At 41.8% G+C, this 24,527-nt stretch overlaps 1 protein-coding gene across 5 annotated transcripts in view; it reads left to right on the top strand.

The window, feature by feature from the left end:
* CNKSR2 (connector enhancer of kinase suppressor of Ras 2) overlaps positions 1–24,527 on the top strand; it is a 326,527-nt gene that overhangs the window by 133,750 nt on the left and 168,250 nt on the right. For 3 of the 5 annotated variants that reach the window (XM_083172468.1, XM_083172467.1, XM_083172471.1), the window contains exons 10-11: positions 2,845–2,991; positions 5,472–5,516. The exons of 1 other annotated variant lie outside the window; for it this stretch is intronic. In XM_083172468.1, coding sequence (XP_083028594.1) covers positions 2,845–2,991; positions 5,472–5,516 — 192 coding nt within the window. The remainder of the gene's footprint in view (positions 1–2,844; positions 2,992–5,471; positions 5,517–24,527) is intronic. One more of the 5 variants, XM_083172469.1, reaches the window with a different exon arrangement.

Genomic DNA, 24,527 nt, shown 5'->3' with positions numbered 1-24,527 from the left:
TTTTTCAAAATGCATTTCCTTACCTTTCTACCTTCCATCTGTGAACATATACAATTGGAAGGCGCTGCAGGTTTTCCCTGATTTCTGCAGTGGATACTATAATCATTGCCACAGAGTACCTATGTTCTGTAGACAAAGGTGCTGAAAATAATGACTAACATAATGACGTGCCTAAACAGCACAGAACAAGAGCTCTTCGATTTGCATTAAACAATTGTAAAGGATGCTTATATTAAATACATTATGCAAGGTAATTGTAAAGATAGCGTTCTACCAAATTTTCATGATAATTAATGGATACACAATTTTAGAAATATTCAAGACCATTCTGGCCATAAAGTGCTGAAGCTCATTTTTGTAGGAATGCATGGCTTAAACCAGGCATGTCCAAACTATGGCCCTCCAGTTGTTTTGAAACTACAAGTCCCATCATGTCTTGCCACAGTTTTTCTATTAGGAAATGCTAAAAGTATGGCAAGGCATGCTGGCATGTAGTTTCGCTACAGCTGGAGGGCCATAGTTTGGCCATGCCTGGCTTAAACTTTTGTTTTGATGGCAATAACATTATTCTCATTCACAGATCTAGAAAATAGTGGTGATGAGAAGTTTTAAAACTATTCTGCTCAATGGTCATCTTACTGTATTCCATATTTGGCTTCAAAATATTACATGGTTTGCTGATAGAAGTGAGTTTCTCATTAAGACACACCCCCTTTTGCACAGGTAACCTTTTTGGGTGTGCATGCGGATTTGCTGCTTGAGAGTCCAGAGTATAGTACCTCAGATGTCGGGAGATATAGATCACTTTGCCACTTCACCATTGAACGGCTGATTATCTCCTGGGGGTACCTAAAACTGTGCCCCAACAGCTCTGTCACTGAGGCCATGAAATCTTCATGCAATACGCCTCCATTATTTGAAACGGGGACCATCCCAGACTGTTGCTTACCCCCCAAACATCTGCTGACTGTTAATCTTCTGATGTCTGCAGCCATTTTCTGAGTAACCCCATACTTCACAAGCACTGAATGAGCTCTGCTCATGCGCAGTGTACCAAGCATTGGTACATTGCATCTTTTACCTTAATGCGACCGGAACTGAATCAGACCCCGGAGTGACCAATTTGCTAAATTGTCGCCGCAAAACTGAGCACCATAAGGAGCTTCTGGAATGCATACTGCAACATAAGACATTAATGTTAAATACATTGTGAGTGTTTGCTACGGCTGTGCTGTAGGTGAAAGGTCTTACTACATTAGGTTAGGTAGGTGTTTTTGTCTGATCTGTCTTGACACTTCTGTATGTGAGGCCAGGTTAAAGTCCTCTGGGAAGTTTTCCAGGCAAGTGTCTGCAACCTATGAGTTGGAAGTACTGTAAGTCCAATTTGTAATGCTCCAAAGCTGCATGCATAAGAAATTTCTTATATTCACCTATGTGCAAAGTTGTGCGCATCTTGTAATGTTACCGCATCTGTGTGACGCTGTTTGCTACTGGTCATAATCATCACTGCACACTCACACCTATTCTAGGTGAAAATACACACCTAAAAGCAGGTGTATTTTGTGCTTATATTCAATCCTGTATAGAACACAGTTGTGTTGACTTTGCGGTACTTGTGAGTTATCTGGACGCCCGATTTTTTGATTGTATGCCTTAAGTTAAGGCATACAATCAGATGCGATGCGATGCGATATCGCATCGCATCGCATCGCATCGCATCGCATGCGATATCGGATGCGATGACCCGATTTTTCCATAGGAATCAATGTTAAAATGATTCCTATGGAAAAAGGGGTCCTTTTCATACCCCTACTATCCAAGTGGGCATGGAGTTGGATATAAACCTGTGGCGAGCGCAGCGAGCCACCGAGCCCGAAGCGTGGCGAGCGAAGCGAGCCCCGCGAGGGGACGGTATTCCGTGTCCCCTCGCGGGGCTCGCTACGCTCGCCACGCTTCGGGCTCGGTGGCTCGCTACGCTCGCCACAGGTTTATATCCAACTCCATGCCCACTTGGATAGTAGGGGTATGAAAAGGACCCCTTTTTCCCATTGAATTCCATGTTAAAATGGACTCAGTCCATTTTAACATTGATTTCTATGGAAAAATCGGGTCATCGCATCGCATCGCATCGCATCGCATCCGATGGTCGCATGCGATGCGATGCGATGTGCCCGATCCGACCCGATTTTCAAATCGGGCGTCCGGATAACTCACATGTACCGACTTTGCCTACATGAGAACTCTGTTACAGTACAACCCAGTTAGGCCTTAAGGAGCGTTGGTGTGTTTGAAATGCATTTAACTCTGTACCACCTGTACTTACTATGGGGGTATTCCATCCCAGCAGTATTTCAAACTTCTATGGACAGTGAAGATATTCTTCCTAGCTTCAAAATATTCTAGCCTCTTGGAGTTCGGGTACAATCTGTCGACCAAAAACAACGGCAATACATTCTGATATTTGCATATAACGTTACAACGTATAATAACAGAGTGCAGTAATTTAATATAGTACAATAAATCCAGCAATAGAACATTTCACAAAATTGGTCTATTTATTACTGTGCAAGAATAATCATGAAATTTGGGCCAATCATGTTACCCAGAACATATCTAGGGACAATTCCAGTCATCCCGCCAAGAGTTTAATATCTTAATGTATGTTTAAGGATTTGGTTACTATTAGAAATCGGCTTAGAATGATCTTGTATGTGTTGTTTCTGCTGCTAGTTTTGGGTTGCCAAATTCATCCATGTTGTCTACTTATTTCCTCGTTAATGTAACTGGGGATCATTACCTTCTAAATACTGTCAATTATATTTTAATAATTTTGCTGGTTACCAGGTGGGGTGGCAGTTGAAAAATTTGGTGAATGCACTACGAGAAGACCCGAGTGGTGTTATCTTAACTTTGAAAAAGCGACCTCAGAGCATGCTTACCTCAGCACCAGCCTTACTGAAAAATATGAGATGGAAGCCCCTTGCTCTGCAGGTAACTAAGCTTAATCATAAGTCATTCGCCATCATTTTAGCCATGGAAAAATTCTACTCGAATGCTTAAAAAGGAAACTGTATCCTGATTATTAGAGGGGGGTGGAAATGACTTGGTCATAGCATGTTGATGTACTCGCTTGTGTGATATAAAACATAACTGCATACTGCCCTGGCTTTAAACATCCATTGACATCAAATCAAGGATAGACTACATAATCCTTTTTACTGCTGATGAGTTGCCTAACATTTGCCTCAAACAGCTAAAGAACCGTAATTGACAAACGCCTGCATTGCATAATTCATTTATAATACATTTTACTTCATTGTTTCCTACATGTTTAAGCTTGGGAGTAGTGAAAAGTCATTGCTTTGCAGTTCTCATGGAATTTTTATAATGCATTGACATGACACCAACATGGAGAATTGGTGTCTTATTGCTTATGTGCCAAACCATGTTCAAGTATAATGTTAAATAAACTTGACTTTCGTCCAATATAAGTCCATGCAGGTATTGGACAAAAACGGAAATACCAGTACAACTCACTTAATTGGGCCACAAAGTACAGCCAGTATGGTCAGTGGTATTGAGTCGAACAATGTCTGGAATGTACATTGGGGGTATACAGTTGCACAATTTTTGCACAAGAAAATCACTGGTAGGTTGTGGTGGCAATTTCTCATAAATACTGGATTTGGTTAAGGTATGAGGCCTGAGAAGGTCACTGGGCAAGCACACTTGTGCTTTGGATAGTGGCCATATTTCCAAGTAGACCTCCATCCAATCTGGAAAGGAATCCTGCAGCATAAATGGGAGATGCTCACTACATACCAATTAGTAGCAATTAGTATTGACATTGAATTCTAAGGGAATAACTTGCACCCAATCCATGCCAAGCACATGTACCCCACAACATAAGTTATCACAAAATTCCTTTACAGTTGGAAACAAGTCCCTAATACTGAAAAGAACATTAGGTTGGAGCACATACAGTATACTCCCCATTTGTTGAGAACATGTTGGTGATTTTTTTCAACCACATATCATTCCATTAACGGTGCAATGCCTTGCCTGTGCTTTTTTAATGACTACACTGTCAAGCTTGCATAGTCAGATGTGAAGGGTAATGTACAGTATGCACAGCAATCTAACTATATACTGCTATCACTGAACTACATTAGTTACTTGTACAGTACCACACATTAATAGTTCAGATCTTCAGTTACTCACCTGTAGTTCATTGCCAATTTGTCTTGCTTTTCAAACTATTGCAGAGATACAGTGATCCTGATACAGTATGTGTGCTTTCACCAACTGACTCCATTTTCTGATGGTGGTTATTTACTGAAGCTTTTTTGAAATACCCCAATAGCCTCTTTTTTTAAGATCACAGTACTTTTTCCAACCATGGGATATGTAATTGGAAAAATCTTAATCCCTGTATTCACGGTATACCTGGGATTGAGTTTATCAATGAAAATATTGTAAAATGGAACTCATGGCTCTCTATGCCGCCCCATCCAAAACTTTAATGACACGCCCCCCCCCCCCCCCCGCCCAGTCCCACACTAAGAAAAATCAAGCTCTGTGGGACAGTGAACCACACCAGCAACTGTATAAGGGGAAGACACTTGTGGGACTGGGCAGCGTTACCTCTAGGACTCTACACACAGTCACACAGCCACAACGTAACACTCCCACCACCCTCTGGGCAGTGTCTGAGCTTAGTGCTAATGCTCGATGTTGCCAAGACTGAAAACCAATCTGCATTCGTGCCTCAATACCGTAACTCACAACATGTTTTGGCCTGTATTCCAATATCGTGATACCAATCCCAGGCTTTGCTTTCCTAGGTTTCTTCTTCCAGCCATGCAAGCCTCGCTCATAAGCTATAAAAATGTGTACACATGTTTATCTAACATGTAATTAGTAAACTAACATGACCAATCCTATGTGGAAACCTTGCTTACAATATGCTGATGCCCCTCATGTACCTTGGTGTTTCCATTTTATTTGTCCACTACCTGTAGATCAGCCCATACTAGACCTATATATTTTCATGTATTCTTTAAGTATACTAACCACTGCTCTTGTTCATTGTTTGACCTGTAGTAGATGCATCTGTTGTAGTCTGATGGTACAGATTAAATAGGAATAGTGTTATAGTGGCCTGTAGGGCAACATAGACTATGTTAGAACCCTGTCAGCTTACATTATGGAGTCCGTAGTGAAATTGCACAGCACGGCTGTAAACCACATCATTACCAAGTGCATTTTGTGTTGCTTAGGAATACAGTACGTGGCATGCCTGGACAACAGCTAGAGCACTTGCTGCATGAGAGGACCTCATTAATATAGCTGCTGCCATTGTGCAAAAAAACCCACCCTCTCATTACTCATTACTTTAACATAATGGCTACATTTTCTGCATATTTTGATATTATAATTGAACGATAATGAGTGTCATCTTATTTTTTTAGTGGTATGATGATGAAATGAAAACTTATTCCTGGACACGTATATCCGTAAGCAATTTCAAGTTCACAGATTTTTTTTTTAGTGTAAATCTAATGTCCTTTCTATCCATATTTTTATTTCTTCGGAGCAGCACCAATCTTTGTCATACTTGTTTGACAGCTAGAGCTATGATAGAGGGTGGACAAGTCACAATATTTTTTTTTTAATCTTTTCAATAGAGTATATGCATTTATTAAATAAAAATAAAGTAAAAAAATAATAGAGAAAAGAATGAAAGAGATTCTAACAATACAAAGTGGTACAAAGAGAATGGGAAAGAAAGAAATGCTAATAAACATACACATGCATATTCGATAAGAGTCCACATGTATTTTTAAGGCAGAATTAGGATTTTTACAGATTTATCGGATATATCTAATGTTTTGGGAACAAAATGCGTCGCAGCTATGCCCATAATTTTATACTGGGTCGGCTATTTAACATGATCCATTGCAGCATATTATTTTATTAAAATGGTCTTCATGCCTAATGTTCATTATAGGGGAAGCTTGGCCAGAGAAGGAACTTGTGATGGTAGGCAGGAGAGACAGGAGAGAGTAGCCTACTGCAGGGGAGACCACAGTCTGCATAGCATCCTTCAATACATGCCTCCAAAATTGTAATTTTTAGGGGCATATAGGATTTTTTTTTAATAAATGCGCCCCCCCCCCCCCCCCACACACACACACACACACACACACAAACATACACACATACACACATTAAGGTTTTCAATATAAAAGCTTTTCTTAATAGTTAATGTGCCCATGTATGGCACGTTTTGTACTGCATGTGTTCTGTACAACAGCATGCAATTTGAACTAGATGCGATGCGATCTAGTACAGTACAGTATCAGCTGCACATACTTTCTTGACTTACGATATGCGATGCACAGGAGCGTGCATCACATCCCAAACCAAAAATAACAAGATGCGATGTGATTTACACACGATGCATTTTGAAGGTAAAAGTTGAAAATGCATGCGATCATAGCACCATGTGTGTGCACCATCACTATGCCCCGCCTGTCCAGCTGTGGCTCCTCCCTCATCCTGTAGTAGAGTAGTGCTCTAGTAGTACTCTTTTTCTTGCTCCTTTCCCCTCTCTCTTTCTCCCCATTTCTCTATCTCTCTAACAGTCTCCCTCTCTTTGTACAGTATATATCTCTCCCTCTTTTTCTTGTTATTCATTCCTCTCTTTCTCCCTCATCTCTCTATCTCACTAACACTCTTCCTCTCTTTGTATATATATCTCTCTCCCTCTTTTTTACTCATTATTCATTCCTCTCTCTCTCTCTCTTGTCCCTAAGGGACATTGTAGTGACAAAGGCTGGATGGGGGGGCCTTTAAGATTTTGCTGTAGGGCCCACAAAGTTCTAGTTACGCCGCTGGCTGTAGACTTATAGTCATATGATTGAAGCTGCGAGTAGGGGGACCAATCCTGGGCCATTTTTTCAATCCCAGATTCGGGATTGATAAACTGACAATCCCGAGGTTCTGGGATCCCGGGATTGGCCTCCGGACGAAAAAAAATGTCTAGAAGTAGTCCTGCAATGGGCAGACACAGTGAAGCGGGGGTGAGATGAGGCAGCAGATAAAGACAGTAGGAGGCAGCGGACAAAGGCAGCCAGAGGCAGCGAAGCATGTGGGAAACGAGGAGGGGGCACAAGGTGAAAACAGGATAGGGGGTGGATATCGGACTTGACCATGGGGGCAACCGGTTTGTGGCTGTGCAATGTGACCTTTAACATCACGCTAGGTGGCTGCACAGCAGGCGCGGGCCTGAGAAATGCAAATGCCTATTTCAATCCCGGACAAAAATTCCTTAAATTATGAGATCCTACCAATATCGATCCCGGGATTTGAATCCCTAGCTGCGAAGTATGGTATCCAGGCTTTAGTTATACAGTGTCTAAGTAGACAATCAAAACTTGTGGTCAAGAGGTCAACATAATGTTTTTTTGTTTTGTTTTTTTCATAAAAGCCGACATTCACGTGACAAAGTTAGATTATAATAGAGTTCCGCGAGGCACCATAACCAAAGAAGGGTGAGGGCAGTGGTACACTTATATGTGTCCAATCTGGCCTATGTTGATATAGATGTAGGTTAGGAACTTTGGATATAGGGCGCTCAGGTGGAAAGAAGATTTGCCATTTTATCGGTAAAATTACGTGGTCACCACAGTTCTTTATTTTACGTAGCAGCTCTTTTAATATAATCCAACTTGAACCCCTTGCACGCCTATCTGATCTCCGCACACAGCGGACAATCCCGAGGGGCAGAACGCATACTGTCTACTGGAAGCCGGTTCCACTGCTGCAGATATACAGAGCAGCACGGACCTGGGTCCCACTGAAGATGGACACCTGAAGGCGCAATAGAAAATCTGAGCACAGGAGACGAGAGTAGAGGTACTTTTAACATTGATTATTCCTACCCCGTTCTCCTTAAAAACTCTACCAAAATATATGAGCAATGGGTTTAAGTACAGACTTTTTTATGTAATAATTATCTGTGCTTTTATGAATGTGAGATACACATACAACATTGTTGGTGCGTGTGAAAAAACGTGTTTCATTTTACAGACAAAGGGGTAACTCTTCTTTCCACCTGAGCGCCCTATATCCAAAGCTCCTAACCTGCACTTTATCCTATGTTTACAATACTGGCTGATTGAACCAGTGAGGATCTATTTGGAATTGGGCTGCTGGGAAGGGCGCCTTTGAATATAATCACACACAACTTTCTCTTACTTTATCTTGATATAGATACCCAAAAAGACATGAAACACTCATGTCGACCATTGTCAACCCAAAAAATTGAAAGACTCATGTTGACATTTTGACCCTGTCAACCATTATTTGTCGACATTTTGATTGTAGACCTAGACACTGTTGATCTAAAAGACCAAACCCGTAAGGTATAGTGGTATACAGTAGCTATGCTTTTTCAGGTAAAGGAATATGCTGCGCTATATAAGAAACAGTTCATAAATAAATAATGAAGGTGAAAACATTATTTTAGTGACACAATGAATCAATGCAAAGATTTCTGTCCAGAGTGGTTCTACCACAGCATAGCTACCTGCTGAGATCTCACCTGTGAAGGAAGCAATTTGCTTTCAGAATGGTGCAAAAAAGGTAGAGTTACCTCATTCCTACTAGGCCATGCCCCTTTAGTATGGTGATTTAAGGGCATGGCTGCATGTCACACTCCTGCTTCATATCATGGTGATGACAAGTCCAGCATGCCGGCAGCTACTGGGCTGCCCTAAACCTCCTCCTGATGCTAAATTGACACCACACTGCATCTATTTAGCTTCAATTGTACTGCTGCTTTGCATAACTGCCATAATAGTGTCCCCCAAATTCCTAACACCACAGCCTGCAGATGAGACCACTTGAGAGTACCTTAAAAGCGGCACTGTCATGCTGAAATCAGGATGGTTCAAAGATATAAGTAGCTGAGGGGCAGATTTATTAAGCTTGGTGAAGTGATAGAGTGTCTGTTTGTTTTTTTATCACTGGCCAATCAGCTCCTAACTGTGAAGTTACAGGCTTGGTTTAAAAAATGATAGGTAGGAGCTGATTGGCCAGTGATAAAAACCAGACATTTTATCAATTCACAGAGCTTAATAAATCTACCCTTGAATGTGATAAGAGGATTGGTGTCCAAATCCTTTGTTCTGCGAATGTATGTGTAAAATTATATACTGTACATATTATATATATTTATTATATATCTCATATATAAACTATATCATATGTTAGAAATTGGAGGGCCCACAATAGACAATTTAAGCAGGGCCCCAGTGCCTGGGATGGATCGGGGCCACCATCTGATTGCAGCTGGAGCACTAGGTGGCAGCCATACAGAGACTGCACTGATGGCATTTCACATACAATATGGCACTGGCCGCTAGCCAATGGGAGTTCACTGAACAACAGCCAATCAGGAGCCTCTTCTGTGGTGGTTCTTTATTGGCTGCTAGTTCACAAATTGTGATTTGCTTGCAACTGGCTCTGTGTTCTAAATGCCACCGGCACTGTGTCTGCCTGGCTGCCACCGGATTGTACAGCTACCATCCACTGACGGTAGCTTTAAACCCCTACTGCCCCCTATGCCCCCTCTCTGTTCGGGCCAGGGACACTAGGACCTACAGTACACCCCCATATGGTGGGCCTGATCATGTCTGAAGGGGAATCATAGCATGTGCTTCAGTTCATAATACAGAAGAGTCTCCCATATTCAAACCGTATTTTGGTTATCTGATATTTTGGGCTTTTTTGCATGCCATAATGAGATTTCTTAAGGATAAGACCCGAGTCTAATCACAGAATACATTTATGTTACATGTGGACCTTATATGCATAGCCTGAAGATTATTTGTTTTACAATATGTTTGATAATTTGGTACATTTAACAACATATGTATAGATTGACCCATAAGAATGCAAAGGTTTTACTATCTCTGTCTTGCTCACAAAATTGCATATTTCGAAATATTCCATATTTTGGATATTTGCATATGGGAGACTCAACCTTACAGGCTATTGGAAGGCATTAAGTAAGAACTCAGGCAATGGAAAGAATCAAAAAGAATGTACATTATGGATATTTGGAGCAATAATCCAGGAAGCAAACTGGCCGCATTCATACTCCCTAATACCAGTATGACTGTAATAAGAGATTGTGCTGTTGGGGAGATGTTATTACAATTTGTTTGCAAAATACAGATTATGAAGTGTTTATTATATATTATTGCACTTGGGAATAAGTGAATGTTTCTAAGAAAAACTCAGCAAAAAGTAGCGAATTTAATGGCATACATTCCCATGAATTAGTAACAATCAGCTGTAGGCACAACCACTTCTGGATTTTAAACCTAAAAATTGTGCTGCTTATATTTATTTATTAACCGTTATTTATGTAGGAGATTCAAATTCCACAGCGCTTTCAGTCTCTCACGTCAGACTAGGGTAGTGGTTCATCAAAAGGGGTGCTTTGGATTGGTGGTCCAGTACCAATTTATATTCCTTCAGTTCATCTAACAGGCAAAACCAGTACTTTTGGCTGCAAATACTAAAATATGTGGACAAAGTGAAGTAAATTCTGTTATTCACAAGGTAACTAAGGATGACATATGAACACAATTTTACTTCATTTGATATTTGTTTCTAAATTTCTCAGCTTGAAATTTTTGCTCTTGGGTGCCGTGATTCAAAAAAGTTTGTGAACCACTGGATTAAGATTATTTTTTTTCATGAGCCAACTAACTAAACCAGCAAGGTTTAAAGTGTGTGGGAAGCTGAAGTACCTAGAGTAAACCCACGCTAACATAGGTAGAACAAAAGAACACTGAGGGCTGAGACTCACGACGTCTGTGCTGTGACACAGTAATGCTGACCAATACACTATCCAGTTCCTTTGACAATAGTCATGCTTGTGCACAATGACAGACCGGCATGAGTACATAATTCAAAGACATACAGGTTTTATAGGAAAAAAAATGGATTGTGGTCCTAGCCTCTTTCATATCAGAAATTCCACCATGCATTCAACAATTCACAAATAAGCCAATCAACAATTTCTAAAAACATGGGCTCAGGCCCCTGTGATCACTTGAATGCTAAAAATGACATTATCGACCTCTTAATGCCCCAGTACCACTTCAGTGGCTCAGCATTTCTGATAGATTAGTATGTATTGATATTCATTTAGAGATCCTTACCCTTCAACATTGTGATTGTCTCTGCATACTTATCAGAGTTTAGCTGAGAAGGGGAAGGCATCAAGTGGAGAAGTAGACCGCATCATCGCAGCAACCCTTATGTTTCACAGTATCCTTTCACTGCAATAACACATTAATCCAACATACAGATGTGTCCACATACATCTTGTTTTTTTTCTTTTCAATTTGTCACAACATGTAAAACACAGCTTAGCTGTTTTTCCAAATGTAGTAAGTAGATAGATTCTAAAAAATGTTTTAGCAGCAGTAGAATTTGTATAAAGTATGTCATCCTTTTAGCTTTCATTTGCAAAAAGAAATCTACTATGGAGCATTAATGGCCATGGCGCTTATTGCACAATGATTAATATGCCCCTCAGGGCCAGATGGATCAGGCTTCAAAAAGAGGTAAAATGGATAGTGATAAACTTCCAGCCAATTAGCTCCTAACTGCCATGTTAAAGACTGGGTTTGGAAACTGACAGCAGCTGATTGGCTTGTTGTTTATAACTCTCCATTTTATCACTTTTTGAAGCTTGGTACATATGACCCCATGTAACTTATTATACTTAACGTTTCATGGACAATTGTGCATTCTAATTAAACCGCAGGCCATTTAAACTGTATTCAATTGTTTCTCTTATGTATGTCCTGGTTCTGCATATAAAGTTTTAGAGACCCGACAATTGCATAGTAAACAAATTTAGTGAGTACGTCATATGGGACATTGGGTTCAGGAAATTAAGAAGACCTGATAATGTGGGCATCGGATGGGAGGAAAGTGTATTACAGTATGTGTTAATTGTACTTGGATAGAATAATAAGGGAACATTTTGGGAAATGATTATTAAGAATGCAATATAACATCATAGCTAACAATTAATGCATCCCTCTGCACAATAGCAGGCCAATCAAAATTCATTGCTAAAGTCACTAACCGTGATCCATGTACTGTATATTTACTAGTTAAATAAGATTGTCTGAACCTCATGTTTCTGACATTTATATTCCTTATTGTTACAACATAGTTAGCATAATTCTACAATAATGCACAGCTATAGGGTATCACATGGCCACAGTTGCACTATATGGTACTTGCCGAGATAAATAAACTACTGTCTATTATACTGTTTATACATGTGTATAAACATACTTCTATTTGTTAGGGAAATTTGGAATTCTAACTGCACTTGTCATGAATCTATGCACTGTTGCTTTCTAAAGCCTAAAGTTGCCACACTTACTGGTTGTCCTTGGAGAGCTCAGACATTGGTCAGAATTACATGGTTAGAATTACTGTACACTTTTAAATCTATTTTTAATTTTCTTGCAGCATCATAAGTGTATTATAGTATGGAAATAGAATGTATATGAAAAATTGTACTATAGTTTTCAAGTACAGTATCCAGTCCATAAGTCAACACCATATGGTCAGCATTGGCAATATTGATATAGACAAAAGTTCAGCATCCTGTAAGCTATGGAAAGGTCAACATATAGTTTTTTTTTTTTTACTTTTTTTTTCTTTCTAATTTTTTTTTACTTTTTTATACTTTACCATGCATGTAGTTTCCAACTGAGAACAGTAAAGAGTACAGCGATAGCAGAATGAGTCACTTTGGCCGAAGTATGGAAAGCGAAGGGGTACTGTACATGTAATGATATCTACAAATGTTATAAAAACATGAAAAAACTCATGTAAAATTTTTCATAAGTTGACAATTGCCATGTCGACATTTCATACATTTCAACCTTATTTCGACACTGCTTTTATTTACTATAACCCTTTATTTGTAGCAGTGAGGTCCCAAAAAATACTGGTGCATATTACTGCAATAAGGGATGATTTTCTTTTCTAACACACTAGCGCATTATTTGCATGGACACACAAATGAGCAATAAAGATCTTAACAGATCTCTCAATGCATTTAATTTAATTAAATCCTCATATGACCGTAGGCAAGATACCAGTTTGTGGGGTGCTGTAGCAGGAACCGCAGTCTGTGGCAGTCATTGGTATTTGTTTTCTAGCACGGCGCCCCCCAATTTTGATCGGAATGCATCTGATCGCATCGCAAGCAATATAGCGACATGCGATGCGATTTTTAATTGTACAAGCACCCTGATGGGTGCTTACAATGTTAAATGCAACCCCATTGTCAACGCCATCCCCACTATAAACGCCAACCCGAAGCGTGGCGAGCACAGCGAGCCCGCGAGGGGCGGCCGTACGTGTCCTCTGACCTTTTTAAACCCCCACTATCCACGTCGGCGTGGAGTTGATTTCAGATAGTGTGGCGAGGGGACACGGATTACTTTACATGTATTCCGCGTCCCCTCGCAGGGCTCACCACTCTTCGGGCTCGGTGGCTCGCTGCGCTCGTCCCCACTATCTATAAACAGCTCCACGCTGACGTGGATAGTGGGGGTATGAAAAGGTCGGAGGACGCGTACCGCCGCCCCTCGCAGGCTCGCTACGCTCACCACGCTTCGGGGTGGCATTGACAATGGGGGAGCATTTAACATTGTAAGCACCCTGATGGGTGCTTGTACAATTAAAACTCGCATCGCATGCCATTTGCTGGCATGCGATGCGATATTTCATTGTACAAGCACTCCTGTTAATTTAAAGGGAAGATCGCATTGCACACCACTAAATACGGTATGCGATGGGCGCCGTACTAGGAAACAAGTACCCAGTCATTTACCTAACACAGGAGATGTCTTGGATAGCTTCTGTGTTAGGCTGTTAAATACAGTTGACTCTTATATTAGGATATAAGGATTTATATGGAGACCACTGTATAAAACACACCAAAACACTGTGATTTCTTGGTAGAAATATTTGGCTGGATCTATTTGCGTCTGAGTTCGTCCAGGATCCCACACCACTGGCGAACTTGGACGCTATTACATCCTGTCAATGAAGTTGTTTATGTATATTTTTATATAATGGACAGATCTCCTTTCCAGACAGACTGCCTGTTCTCTTAAGCACAAGTTAAAGCCCCCATACAATAGGGCAATTTGCATGCAATCAATCACATGAAAAGTGCCCAAATGTGATTGACAGCAGTTCCGCTGCAATGTGCAGTCCCGTGCGCACCGGAGCCTGCGAGTCGTACCAGCTGCAGAAGCAATCTGCTAGATTACTTTTGAGCCTGCAGGCTTGGCTAGAATCACATGTGATATATTGAATGCAAAAGGTCCGCATGCGATACTGCCGCTCAGGAAGGTACCAGGCTGCTCAAGGATGGATCACGGGTGATTTCTCTGAGGGGAGAAGTGGCCTAGTGTATGCCAAGCTTTAGAGACTTGTAAATATATGTAGCAGAAATCTGGTATTATGCCAGCTAAAATACTGGTTGTCAGTCTGTGCTGGCTTTCTGCTCAACAGTCAAGTGCTGATTTCTTATTGGTTCTCTATATTATTTCCTCTGATATTAATAGCCAGTCACCGTGGACAGAAAAATAGCTCCAAGGTGAAGTGCACCTTATACACCAGTCTTGGTATAGGTGGCATTTATAAAAACAGCAATGATGTGATGTGAGCGATGGCCACCCCATAGCAATTGTGCATACATAACTTTTGATCATTTCAGCCAAAGCTAGTGCTTTATAAAGTATAGATGAATATTTGATGTTACTACTAGTGTATGATTTAAGCCAGGCATGTCCAAACTATGGCCCTCCAGCTGTTGTGACGCTACAAGTCCCATCATGCCTTGCCACAATTTTCTATTAGGGAATGCTAAAACTATGGCAAGGCATGCTGGGATATGTAGTTTCACAACAGCTGGAGGGCCATAGTTTGTACATGCCTGGTTTAAGCACTGTCCCTACAGATATCCCCTTTGCTCAAACTGATTGAGAACTATAACAAGTTATCTAAAAGTGTTCATGCTCGTTAAAACGATGGCACACAACCTTTTTTTTATTTAATACAGTACATTTCAAGTACAATTATATTTAGATCTTTAAGGGGTCATGGTGTTTTATATTTGCTGTATGCTGTCATGATGCTATTTTACTAGTATTTTTTTTACAGGACAGCCATGATTAGTATGCAATATGGTGATCTCCGTACACATAGATTTTTTACGCAATTTCTGATTTAACTTTTTCACGGTACTCTTTACCTAGAAGGGCGCCCATCATGGCCATCGCGGGCATTGAATGCACTAAAAAATCGGGTGCGATGCGACCGACGCAATGCCCGCGATTTCCCATAGGGAACAATGTTAAATGTCTCAATTGACCCGATTTTCCTGTTCAATGCCTCAATTGACCCGATTTTTCCATAGGAAACAATGTTAAATGGGCCACAGAGGCCAAATAGGCACCCTGAAGTGTGAAATGGCCCCCACAATTGTTAATGCCACCCCACGATCAACGTGAACCCGAAGCATGGCGAGCGCAGTGGTACGCGTCCTACGACCTTTTCATACCCCCACTATCCACGTTGGCGTGGAGTTGAGAATAGAAAGTGTGGCGAGCGCAGCGAGCCACCGAGCCTGAAGCATGGCGAGCGCACGCGTATACCTTCACAGGTATACGCGTCCCCTCGCTTGCTTCACAGCTGTCTGCGTCCCCTCGCGGGCTTCACAGCTGTCTGCGTCCCCTCGCAGGGCTCGCTGCGCTCGCCACGCTTCGGGCTCGGTGGCTCGCTGCGCTCGCCACACTTTCTATTCTCAACTCCACGCCGACGTGGATAGTGGGGGTATGAAAAGGTCGTAGGACGCGTACCGCCGCCCCTCGCGGGCTCGCTTCGCTCGCCACGCTTCGGGTTCACGTTGATCGTGGGGTGGCGTTAACAATTGTGGGGGCCATTTCACACTTCAGGGTGCCTATGTGGCCTCTGTGGGCCATTTAACATTGTTTCCTATGGAAAAATCGGGTCAATTGAGACATTGAACAGGAAAATCGGGTCAATTGAGACATTTAACATTGTTCCCTATGGGAAATCGCGGGCATCGCGTCGGTCGCATCGCACCCGATTTTTTAGTGCATTCAATGCCCGCGATGGCCGCGATTTTTTACTAACGATGCCCACGATCAAAATCGTGGGCGCCGTTCTAGGTAAAGAGTACCTTTTTCACTACTTGTAAGGTATTTATTTTATTAATTGCTTTGGTGATCGCTGCTGATCAAGATTTTGAGAAGAACTTAATATGTCTTTAAGTCATTAAAGTGTTCTCAAGAGAATGTTAATTTGATTTAAGCTTGGAACAGAATTTCAATAGTTTATTGAATAGCTAAACAAATAACTAGGTGGTAAAATTGCGTGTTTGTGTGATTTATCCTGTTTTTATTTTACTGTTAATGTTTGGCACTGACCTCTTGCATTCTGGTCACATGAAAAAGAAAGAGGTCCTTTTACAAGTGCAAAATCAGCATTGGTTCTCCATGCACCCCTAGTTGCACATATATGTACTAGATTTCTGCCATGGTGCATAGGTTTGTGGAACATTGCGGATTTGTTTTATAAAGTAAAACTCTTTGGAAAGAGATGTACTGTAGGGGTGGGAAATGTTATGTATTGGGTTTCAGCACACTCCCATGTAAATATAAAAATAAATGACACTCATTTGTTGGTGGCCCTAGAATTATCCTATTGGTTAAAGGCACCAGTTTTGCACTATTATGCTGCTTTTCAGAAAAGCCACTTCCAATCACACTCCGAGCAACGTAATATTAAGCTTCAACCTTAATAATGGCAAACCTGATGTTCCTTCCCTAAATGAAGGCTCATCCATTCAGTATTGATGATTTAAATGGTGTTAGGATGTTGGATTTTGGTGAGACACGGGCCTCTTTGTGGAAACATCCCCCTAGAGCAGGGCTGGGCAACACCGGCCCTCCAGATGTTGATGAGCTATACATCCCAGCATGCCTTGCATCAGTTTCAGCATGGCCACATAGCAAAACTAATGCAAAGCCTCCTGGGATGTGTAGTTCACTAAAATCTGGAGGGCCGGTGTTGCCCAGCCCTGCACTAGAGGGAAGATCTACCATGCATGTTTATATGCTGAGTGGACCATCTCATTCAAGAAACAGGTACTAAGTGGGATGTGGTTAGATATGAGCAATATGATAATGACATTTTCAATAGCAGAGCTTTAAATGTCAGTATGGCCAATTTCTACAAAATTCCGCTAGCTTTAAATCTTCAATATACTTGTGGACTCTAAGGTCCAGATGTATCAAGTTTCAAAAAGTTATAAACTGGAGAATGATAACCAGCCAAACAGCTCCTACCTTTCATTTTTCAAACCCAACCTTTAACATGACAGTTAGAAGCTGATTGGCTGGCTGTTTATCACTCTTCATTTTTATTTACTTTTGAATCTTAATACATCTGGCCCTACAAGATGTATGTCACTAACCAAACCTGCCTTGGCATAACAACCAGTCTAATCAAAATTGATGTGAACGCCCAAGCCAAAAATTATTTATTATGCTAATATCACAAGTTGCTCCACCATTCAACGGATGTCTTGCCCATGTGGCTGCAAGCTGTATCTGGCTAGATCAGGAATGTCCAAACTATGGCCCTCCAGCTGTTGTGAAACTACACATCCCAGCATTCCTTGCCATAGTTTTAGCATCTCCTAATAGCAAAACGGTGTCAAGGCATGATGGGACTTGTAGTTTCACAACAACTGGAGTGCTGTAGTTTGGACATGCCTGGACAAGATCATTAAAATCAGATGGGGAATGCTGAATAGAGGGGTAAAATTACAAAAGCTTACCTCCCAACTTCCGTCCGGAGGAAATAGGGACACTCGCGCGGGAGCGCCCGAAAAGGGGGCGGGGCGTATGCAAATGAGGGTGCGGTTTATGCTAATTAGCCGCGGCCTCATTTTCATACGAGAATATTCTACTAGATTGGGGGGTCTCCCAACTGCCACCCCCCGCAGCGGGACAATGCCTGCCGCGGGTGGGACGTCGGGACAGGACCCGAAAATCGGGACTGTCCCGACGGAATCGTGACAGTTGGGAGGTATGTAAAAGTGAAAAGTAGGGAAGTTGCCAATAACAACCAATGAGATTCTGTCTATCAATATCTAGGATGCAATAAAAAAATAGCTAGAATCTGATTGATTTTTATGAGCAACATCTCCACATTTCACTTTTAGAACCTTTAGTAACTGTATCCCTAAGTTTAGAAACAGACAAGCTCCGTTACATGCTTACAAGGGTTCTCACAAGCATTACAAAATATGTAATTCCAATGGTAAAACAAGTGCCCCTCTTTAGCTGTGGAATTTCAGATCTACAGTATTTATCATTTTATTTTTTCCAATGGTAGTTTGAACTTGAATCTTCAAGCGTATTAAACAAATGTAGACACTTTCTTCAATGAAGATGAATGAAGATAAGTTCATAATCTTTACTTTCATCTTCTGATAAAATTAAACGTACTTCTAGACTCTCTGTTGGGACAAGAAAAGATCTGTGATCAGCACTCTGCAATGTATTATCCATGCCTGCCTACTTTGATGTTCACACTGAAAAGCCTTCCTGTTTGATATTCACTTTATAATACATTGCCTACGTAATAATGCATTTCACAATGAAATAGACTTATGTGTACATTAAATGAAGCGGAAAGGATGGAACCATGAACAATTTATCACACAGCAGTGGGAGGGTGATTATAAATCATACTGAAATGTTTAAAAATGTCAGTTTTCTGAACCAATGGCTGCTCACTAAGGTCTTATGCTACCGGTGTGCTTGTTTTTCCCTGTTAAAAATACAGGTAATTTGGAAGGTGATTTGAAACTTATGTTACAATGGGTGATGTATATGAATATGCATTACTTATTACAACGTGTTAAATAGGTTCACATTACCAATACTTTGTAAAGAGATGGATATGTTTTTTATTTGGGCATCTATTTTTATATGTGTTTAACTTTATGGTGTAATGAATTTGTTATTGGTTGAAACAGCTGCCAAAATTTTTTATTTTTTATTTTATGGACACTTTACTGCTGACCCAGTGTATTCATTGTAAAGTGTTTAGTACATTCTTGGTACAGTTCTCATTATGTTGTGTTTGCTGAATTTGATAAGTTTGCATTTGGTTAGAACTGAAAAACAGGCATAATTGTAGAATAAAATCTTTAAAACCTAGAAAAGTCACTGGACGTGTGGCTAAATATGTAGCTTTGCCTATTGCTGTTATAAATTGTGTAGTGTTTAACTCAGTTGTAGGCAGAATTTCCCAGTGCAGCCTAGCTTTTAGGGGACTATGTTAAAACCGGACCCGGACAAGACCCCGGACTGCCGGACCGGACATGGAGGGGTTCCTGTGATAACTGTCACCAGGGACATGGGAAAGGGGAGAATACAGCCTCCAGTGTGGTCCGGACCGTTCCGGTTTTTGCTACAGATGGGGCCGGGCTCATCTTTGCAGGGGATGGCGATGGCGACGCCATCGCCATTCCCTGCTCCCGCGCCATCTGTGTGTCGGAAGGGGACGCGCGCGCACGAGATGCGCGCGCGTCCCCTTCCGACGGTGCTGCCGTCCCCTTCCGACGGTCGCCCGGTGCCCACACCGGGCGCCCGCACCCCCCCACAGCCTCCTCGGGTCCCCCCAGCCCCCCTCGAGCGGGAGGCGGACAGTATTGCGTCCGCCTCGCCGGCCGGCCGCCCGGATACTGAGACGCGCGTGCGTGGGGGACGCACGCGCGTCTCAGTCAGATGGCGCGCCGTGTTGCTGGCGCATCGCCAGCAGCATGCTGCTGGCGATGCGCCAGCAAGCATAAGGCCGGCGCCGTCTGTACATGCCCGGACCATATAGGGAGCCTTTATTCTCCCCCTCCTCCTCTCCATGTTGACAGCTGTAGCATGAACCCCCCCCCAGAGAGGACACCCCTCCGACCGGGCACTACATGCTCCGGACTGCAGATTTTGATGTCTGGTCTGGGGTTTTGTCTGGGTTTGGTTTTTACCCATACCCTAGCTTTTAGGGCTTTAGAGCATGCAGCATCAACAATTGATGATACCATTGTACCATATCCCCCCCCCCCATAGTATTATTGCCCTACACACTGGGCAATTTAAGCACATATAACTGGGCATATCGCCATGTGTACAGGGCGACCAGCCCCGGGGTAGTCACTGGTCGCAGGAGCATGCTCCCTGTGACCATCGCCGACCAGCGGCTTCTGCACGCAATGTGTCTCGTTTTTATCAGCGACCATCTCTGGTCACTGAGGAAAGCAGAACACTGAGCAATATAATTGCTGAGTAATATAACTGCTGAGCAATATTAAGCCCATATTGCTCAGCGATAATATTGTTCTGTGTGTATGCAGCTTTACTTATGAAAACTGTTGAAAATGAAATGATCTTGAGGTACTGTAAAGCTTTACCTACTGTAAGCTTTATATTGATTGGCCAGCATTATGTGCAACTAAGATATTGGTTGATATGTTAAAGACGGTGGTTTGCAAAAGTGACCTAAAGCTCAGTTATATTTTAGATGGAAATTAGGGAGGAACACAATACAAGTACTATAGACGTTTCATCTCCACAATGGATTAATAATTTACAGTTTGTCACAAGTTGTTTTATTGAATTTAGTAGAACAGTTCAGTGCTTTGGAAAAGTAAATACACAGGTATGTTCAGTTCTGTAAATATTTACTAAGTCTGTGGGGTTATCCTTAATTGTTGTGAGGGTATACTCCATTGTCTGTGTAAATTACATTTTTTGGCATTTCTTTGTTCTTACACTTTTTCACAATCTGTACTGTTGTCAGTCTTTGTTTTATCACAGGAAGTTTTTGTCGGACTATTTTTCCCCTATAAATATGATTAAAAATTGAATGAACAATTTCCATTGACTGACCATAAACTGACATATTTAAATTAAGTTACCAGGCTGTTACAAAAACATGATCACCATACTCCAAAACATAGATGTATCATGATATAATTGCTACTTCTCCCTTAGTTCTTCTTCAGGATAATTGTACAGGAAAATCATTAGAACTATTCTCTGTAGTTTGGGTATTCCATTTATTTAATTAAAAGAATATCCTGTATACAGCTTACATTTTATTCTCATTGTTGTATAATAGCCACCTACCCTCCTATACAGTATATCCAGAAGTAATATTCATTGAGAAGCTACAGTAGGTTTACAGGTAGGCTATCTGCATCATGTCTCCTTAACTGTATATCACTTATGTGAGTGGGATACATATGGATGACAAGTGGTGGAAATGCCAGCGGCCACCATAACGATGTAGAGAATTCCGAAAAGAGTCAGGTATGTATACTATCTTTCTCCCTGCCCCCCCCCCCCCCAACACTCCCTCCCTATAGCCTAATCCTCCCCTCCCCCAGCGATTGCCTAACCCTAAACTTCCCTATTGCCAACTCAAACCAACCTTCCCCCCTTCCCATGACCTACAGTAACTCTAAGCCCCTTGGCTAAACCTAACTACCACCAGCCTAACACTACCGCTCCCCACATACCGGTACTTACACTCAGAATGCTGGCAGAATCCTCATCGATGACGGCATTCCGGTGCCTGTCTCCTGTTGCTAGGTCTAAATAAAATAACTTATGTTCTTTCTGTAGCTTAATAATTACAGTAATATAATCGTGCATACCTTAATGTCCTAGTACACATCTGTATGTGGAATTTCCAGAACTGGAATAAATATAAAATGTGCTAGTTGTGGAGTTGATTTCTTCATTGGTCTGATCTATAACAGGTGAACAATGTACAGTATTCTCTACAACACAGCAAATTATACTATGCACATTGACCACCAATGACTTCATCTATTTTCCATGACTAAATTGGTTATCCAGCTTTACATTTGTAATACCTTAATTATCTGTGCCATTACTACCATGTTGTATTGAGTACCTCCATGGGAACGGATCCGATATGATTTCCCGGCGGTCGGGATCCCGGCGGTCGGAATCCCGACACTGGAATCCCGACCGCCGAAATCCCGACAAGGGGGGGACATGGATCGCCCCCCCTTGCGGGCTCGCTGCGCTCGCCACGCAGCGGGCCCGGTGCCTCGCTACGCTCGGCACGCTATTTTATTCTCCCTCTATGGGTGTCGTGGACACCCACGGAGGGAGAAAGTTTCGGGATTTCGGCGGTCGGGATTCCAGTGTCGGGATTCCGACCGCCGGGATCCCGACCGCCGGGAAATTAACCGCATCCCAAGGGAACTGACATTTACATGTATGGGTGTGGTATGCAGGCACGACAGTGGAGATTCTGATGGTCAGTATACCAACATCGGAATCCCAACTGACGGTACTCCGATAGGGGGAGAGCACAACAAAGCCCCTGGCAGACTCGCTGTGCCCACCATGCTGCAGAGTCATTGGCTTGGTACGCTCGCCACAGGTTCTATTCTCCCTCTGTGGGGGTCATGGACCCCCACATATGAACTGTCAGGCATTTTACAGTCTGGATTCTGATGTCTGTGTCCTGACTATCAGAATCCTGACTGTTGCTTCTTCATCCGTCACCCGCATGTTATACATACAGTATACTGCACACAATTATCCAGGACCTCATCTAACCCACTTCTGTAAATAGTCCTGAGCATCAATGGTGTGAGGGATCTGATGCATTAGTTTCAACATACATACATACATACATACATACATAGTCTGAATAAACAAGCATATAGGCATTCATTCTCAATGTTTCTATTGTAACGCCAGCATTGGATTCTACCAAAAAGTAGCAATGCAATTTATCCATGTATCTAAATCATGTACACCTTATGATAATATTAGGATGTAGGGATGTGAAAATAGTCAGATATCCATCACAAACATTCCTTTTATAAACATTGACTTTTGTATAATGTAAATCTCTTGTCACATTTGCTTTTTAATATGTAAAGTTCATTTGTATTAGAAATGAGACAGTATCCAAGCAATTTGATCCTTCGTGTAATTTTTTTGGATCCAGAACGAGGCCGAATATCATCCTCCTGCTGTCGGATTCTCGTGAGATCCGGACTCTGTGATCTGCGCCATCTTTATTCCTGCATATGATTTCAGACAGCACGGTCGTGTCTGTGCTGTCTGCAGAGGCTGCTACTATGGGGGATGCTACTATTGGAGACATTACTATGGGGGACAACTACTGTAGGGGCAACTATTAAGAGGGTGCTATAATGGGGGTTCTTTTTACTGCAGGGCTGCCCTGTGAGCCATATAAAAAAAAAGTGTTTTTTTCTTTCAATTACTGCAAGGGTGCTGTATCCACCCAGGGGTGCCGCCATGTGTGCCGTATAATTCCAGCGGTGCCGCCACGTGTGCTGTATCAGTCCAAGTGAGCCTCCATGTGTGCCATATCAGTCCTGGGGAGCTGCCCCTTTTTTAAATTAAAATATTTTTTTTCCCCCTTCTACTGCAAGGGTGCTGCTAAGTGTGCCGTTTCAGTCCAGGGGTGCTGCTAAGTATGTTATATCAGTCCAGTGTTTGTACCACCCACTTGTGTTGCTTAGCTTAATCATCACCTACTGTCTGTACCTCAGTGCAACCTTTCGGCCTATAAACTATATTGTAAGCTGTGATGTGTTCAGAACAGACTGGATATGAGTAGAAATGAACGTTATTGAGGTTAGTAATACTGTAGGAACAAAAAAAAAAAAAAGAATTCTGTAATTTGAGCAGTTTTTATGCCCCCCCCCCCTCCAAAAAAAAAAAATAAAGAAAGAAAGAAAACAGATCAAAACATAGATTCCAAACAGGAACAGAGATCAAGATCCAAAACCAAACCACAAAAAGTGTCAGGTGCACATCCCTAATTTACAGTATATTCGACTAAGTAAGGGACCTATTCATAATCCTTTATGGTACAGATGGGAAAACTTTAGGTTTAATTACACATCACAGCATACCCTGCAACTGTTTTAGCAAGGCCAAATAGCACAACTGGAGCAGGGCATACTGGGATATGTAGTTTAGTAACATCTGGAATAAACAAAGGTCCCCATCCCTGCTTCATGGGCATATTTTCACATTTTTTTTGTGATGGGCCAACTCAATAAAAGGGCTGCCTAGAAATAAGAGATTGACTGCAGAAATAAACACCATCTTCAGATGGCATTAGGTCCTCAAGCCCTTCTACATCCTATGGAAAAAAAAAGAGGTTGTGAAGAGGGATCCAATCTAATCTCTCTGCTGCTTACACACTGCGTGCCCTCCAGAGATATACTGTATGCATGAAGTCAGGCTACACCAGCGCAGTTAGACAGACCAGTGGTACTGTATTATTAC

This window comes from Crinia signifera, chromosome 2 (genome assembly GCF_055691185.1).
Source record: "Crinia signifera chromosome 2, ASM5569118v1, whole genome shotgun sequence".
Taxonomy (NCBI): Eukaryota; Metazoa; Chordata; class Amphibia; order Anura; family Myobatrachidae; genus Crinia; species Crinia signifera.
The sequence above is the reverse complement of the archived record's forward strand: the minus strand, read 5'-3'. Positions and strand labels throughout refer to the sequence as shown.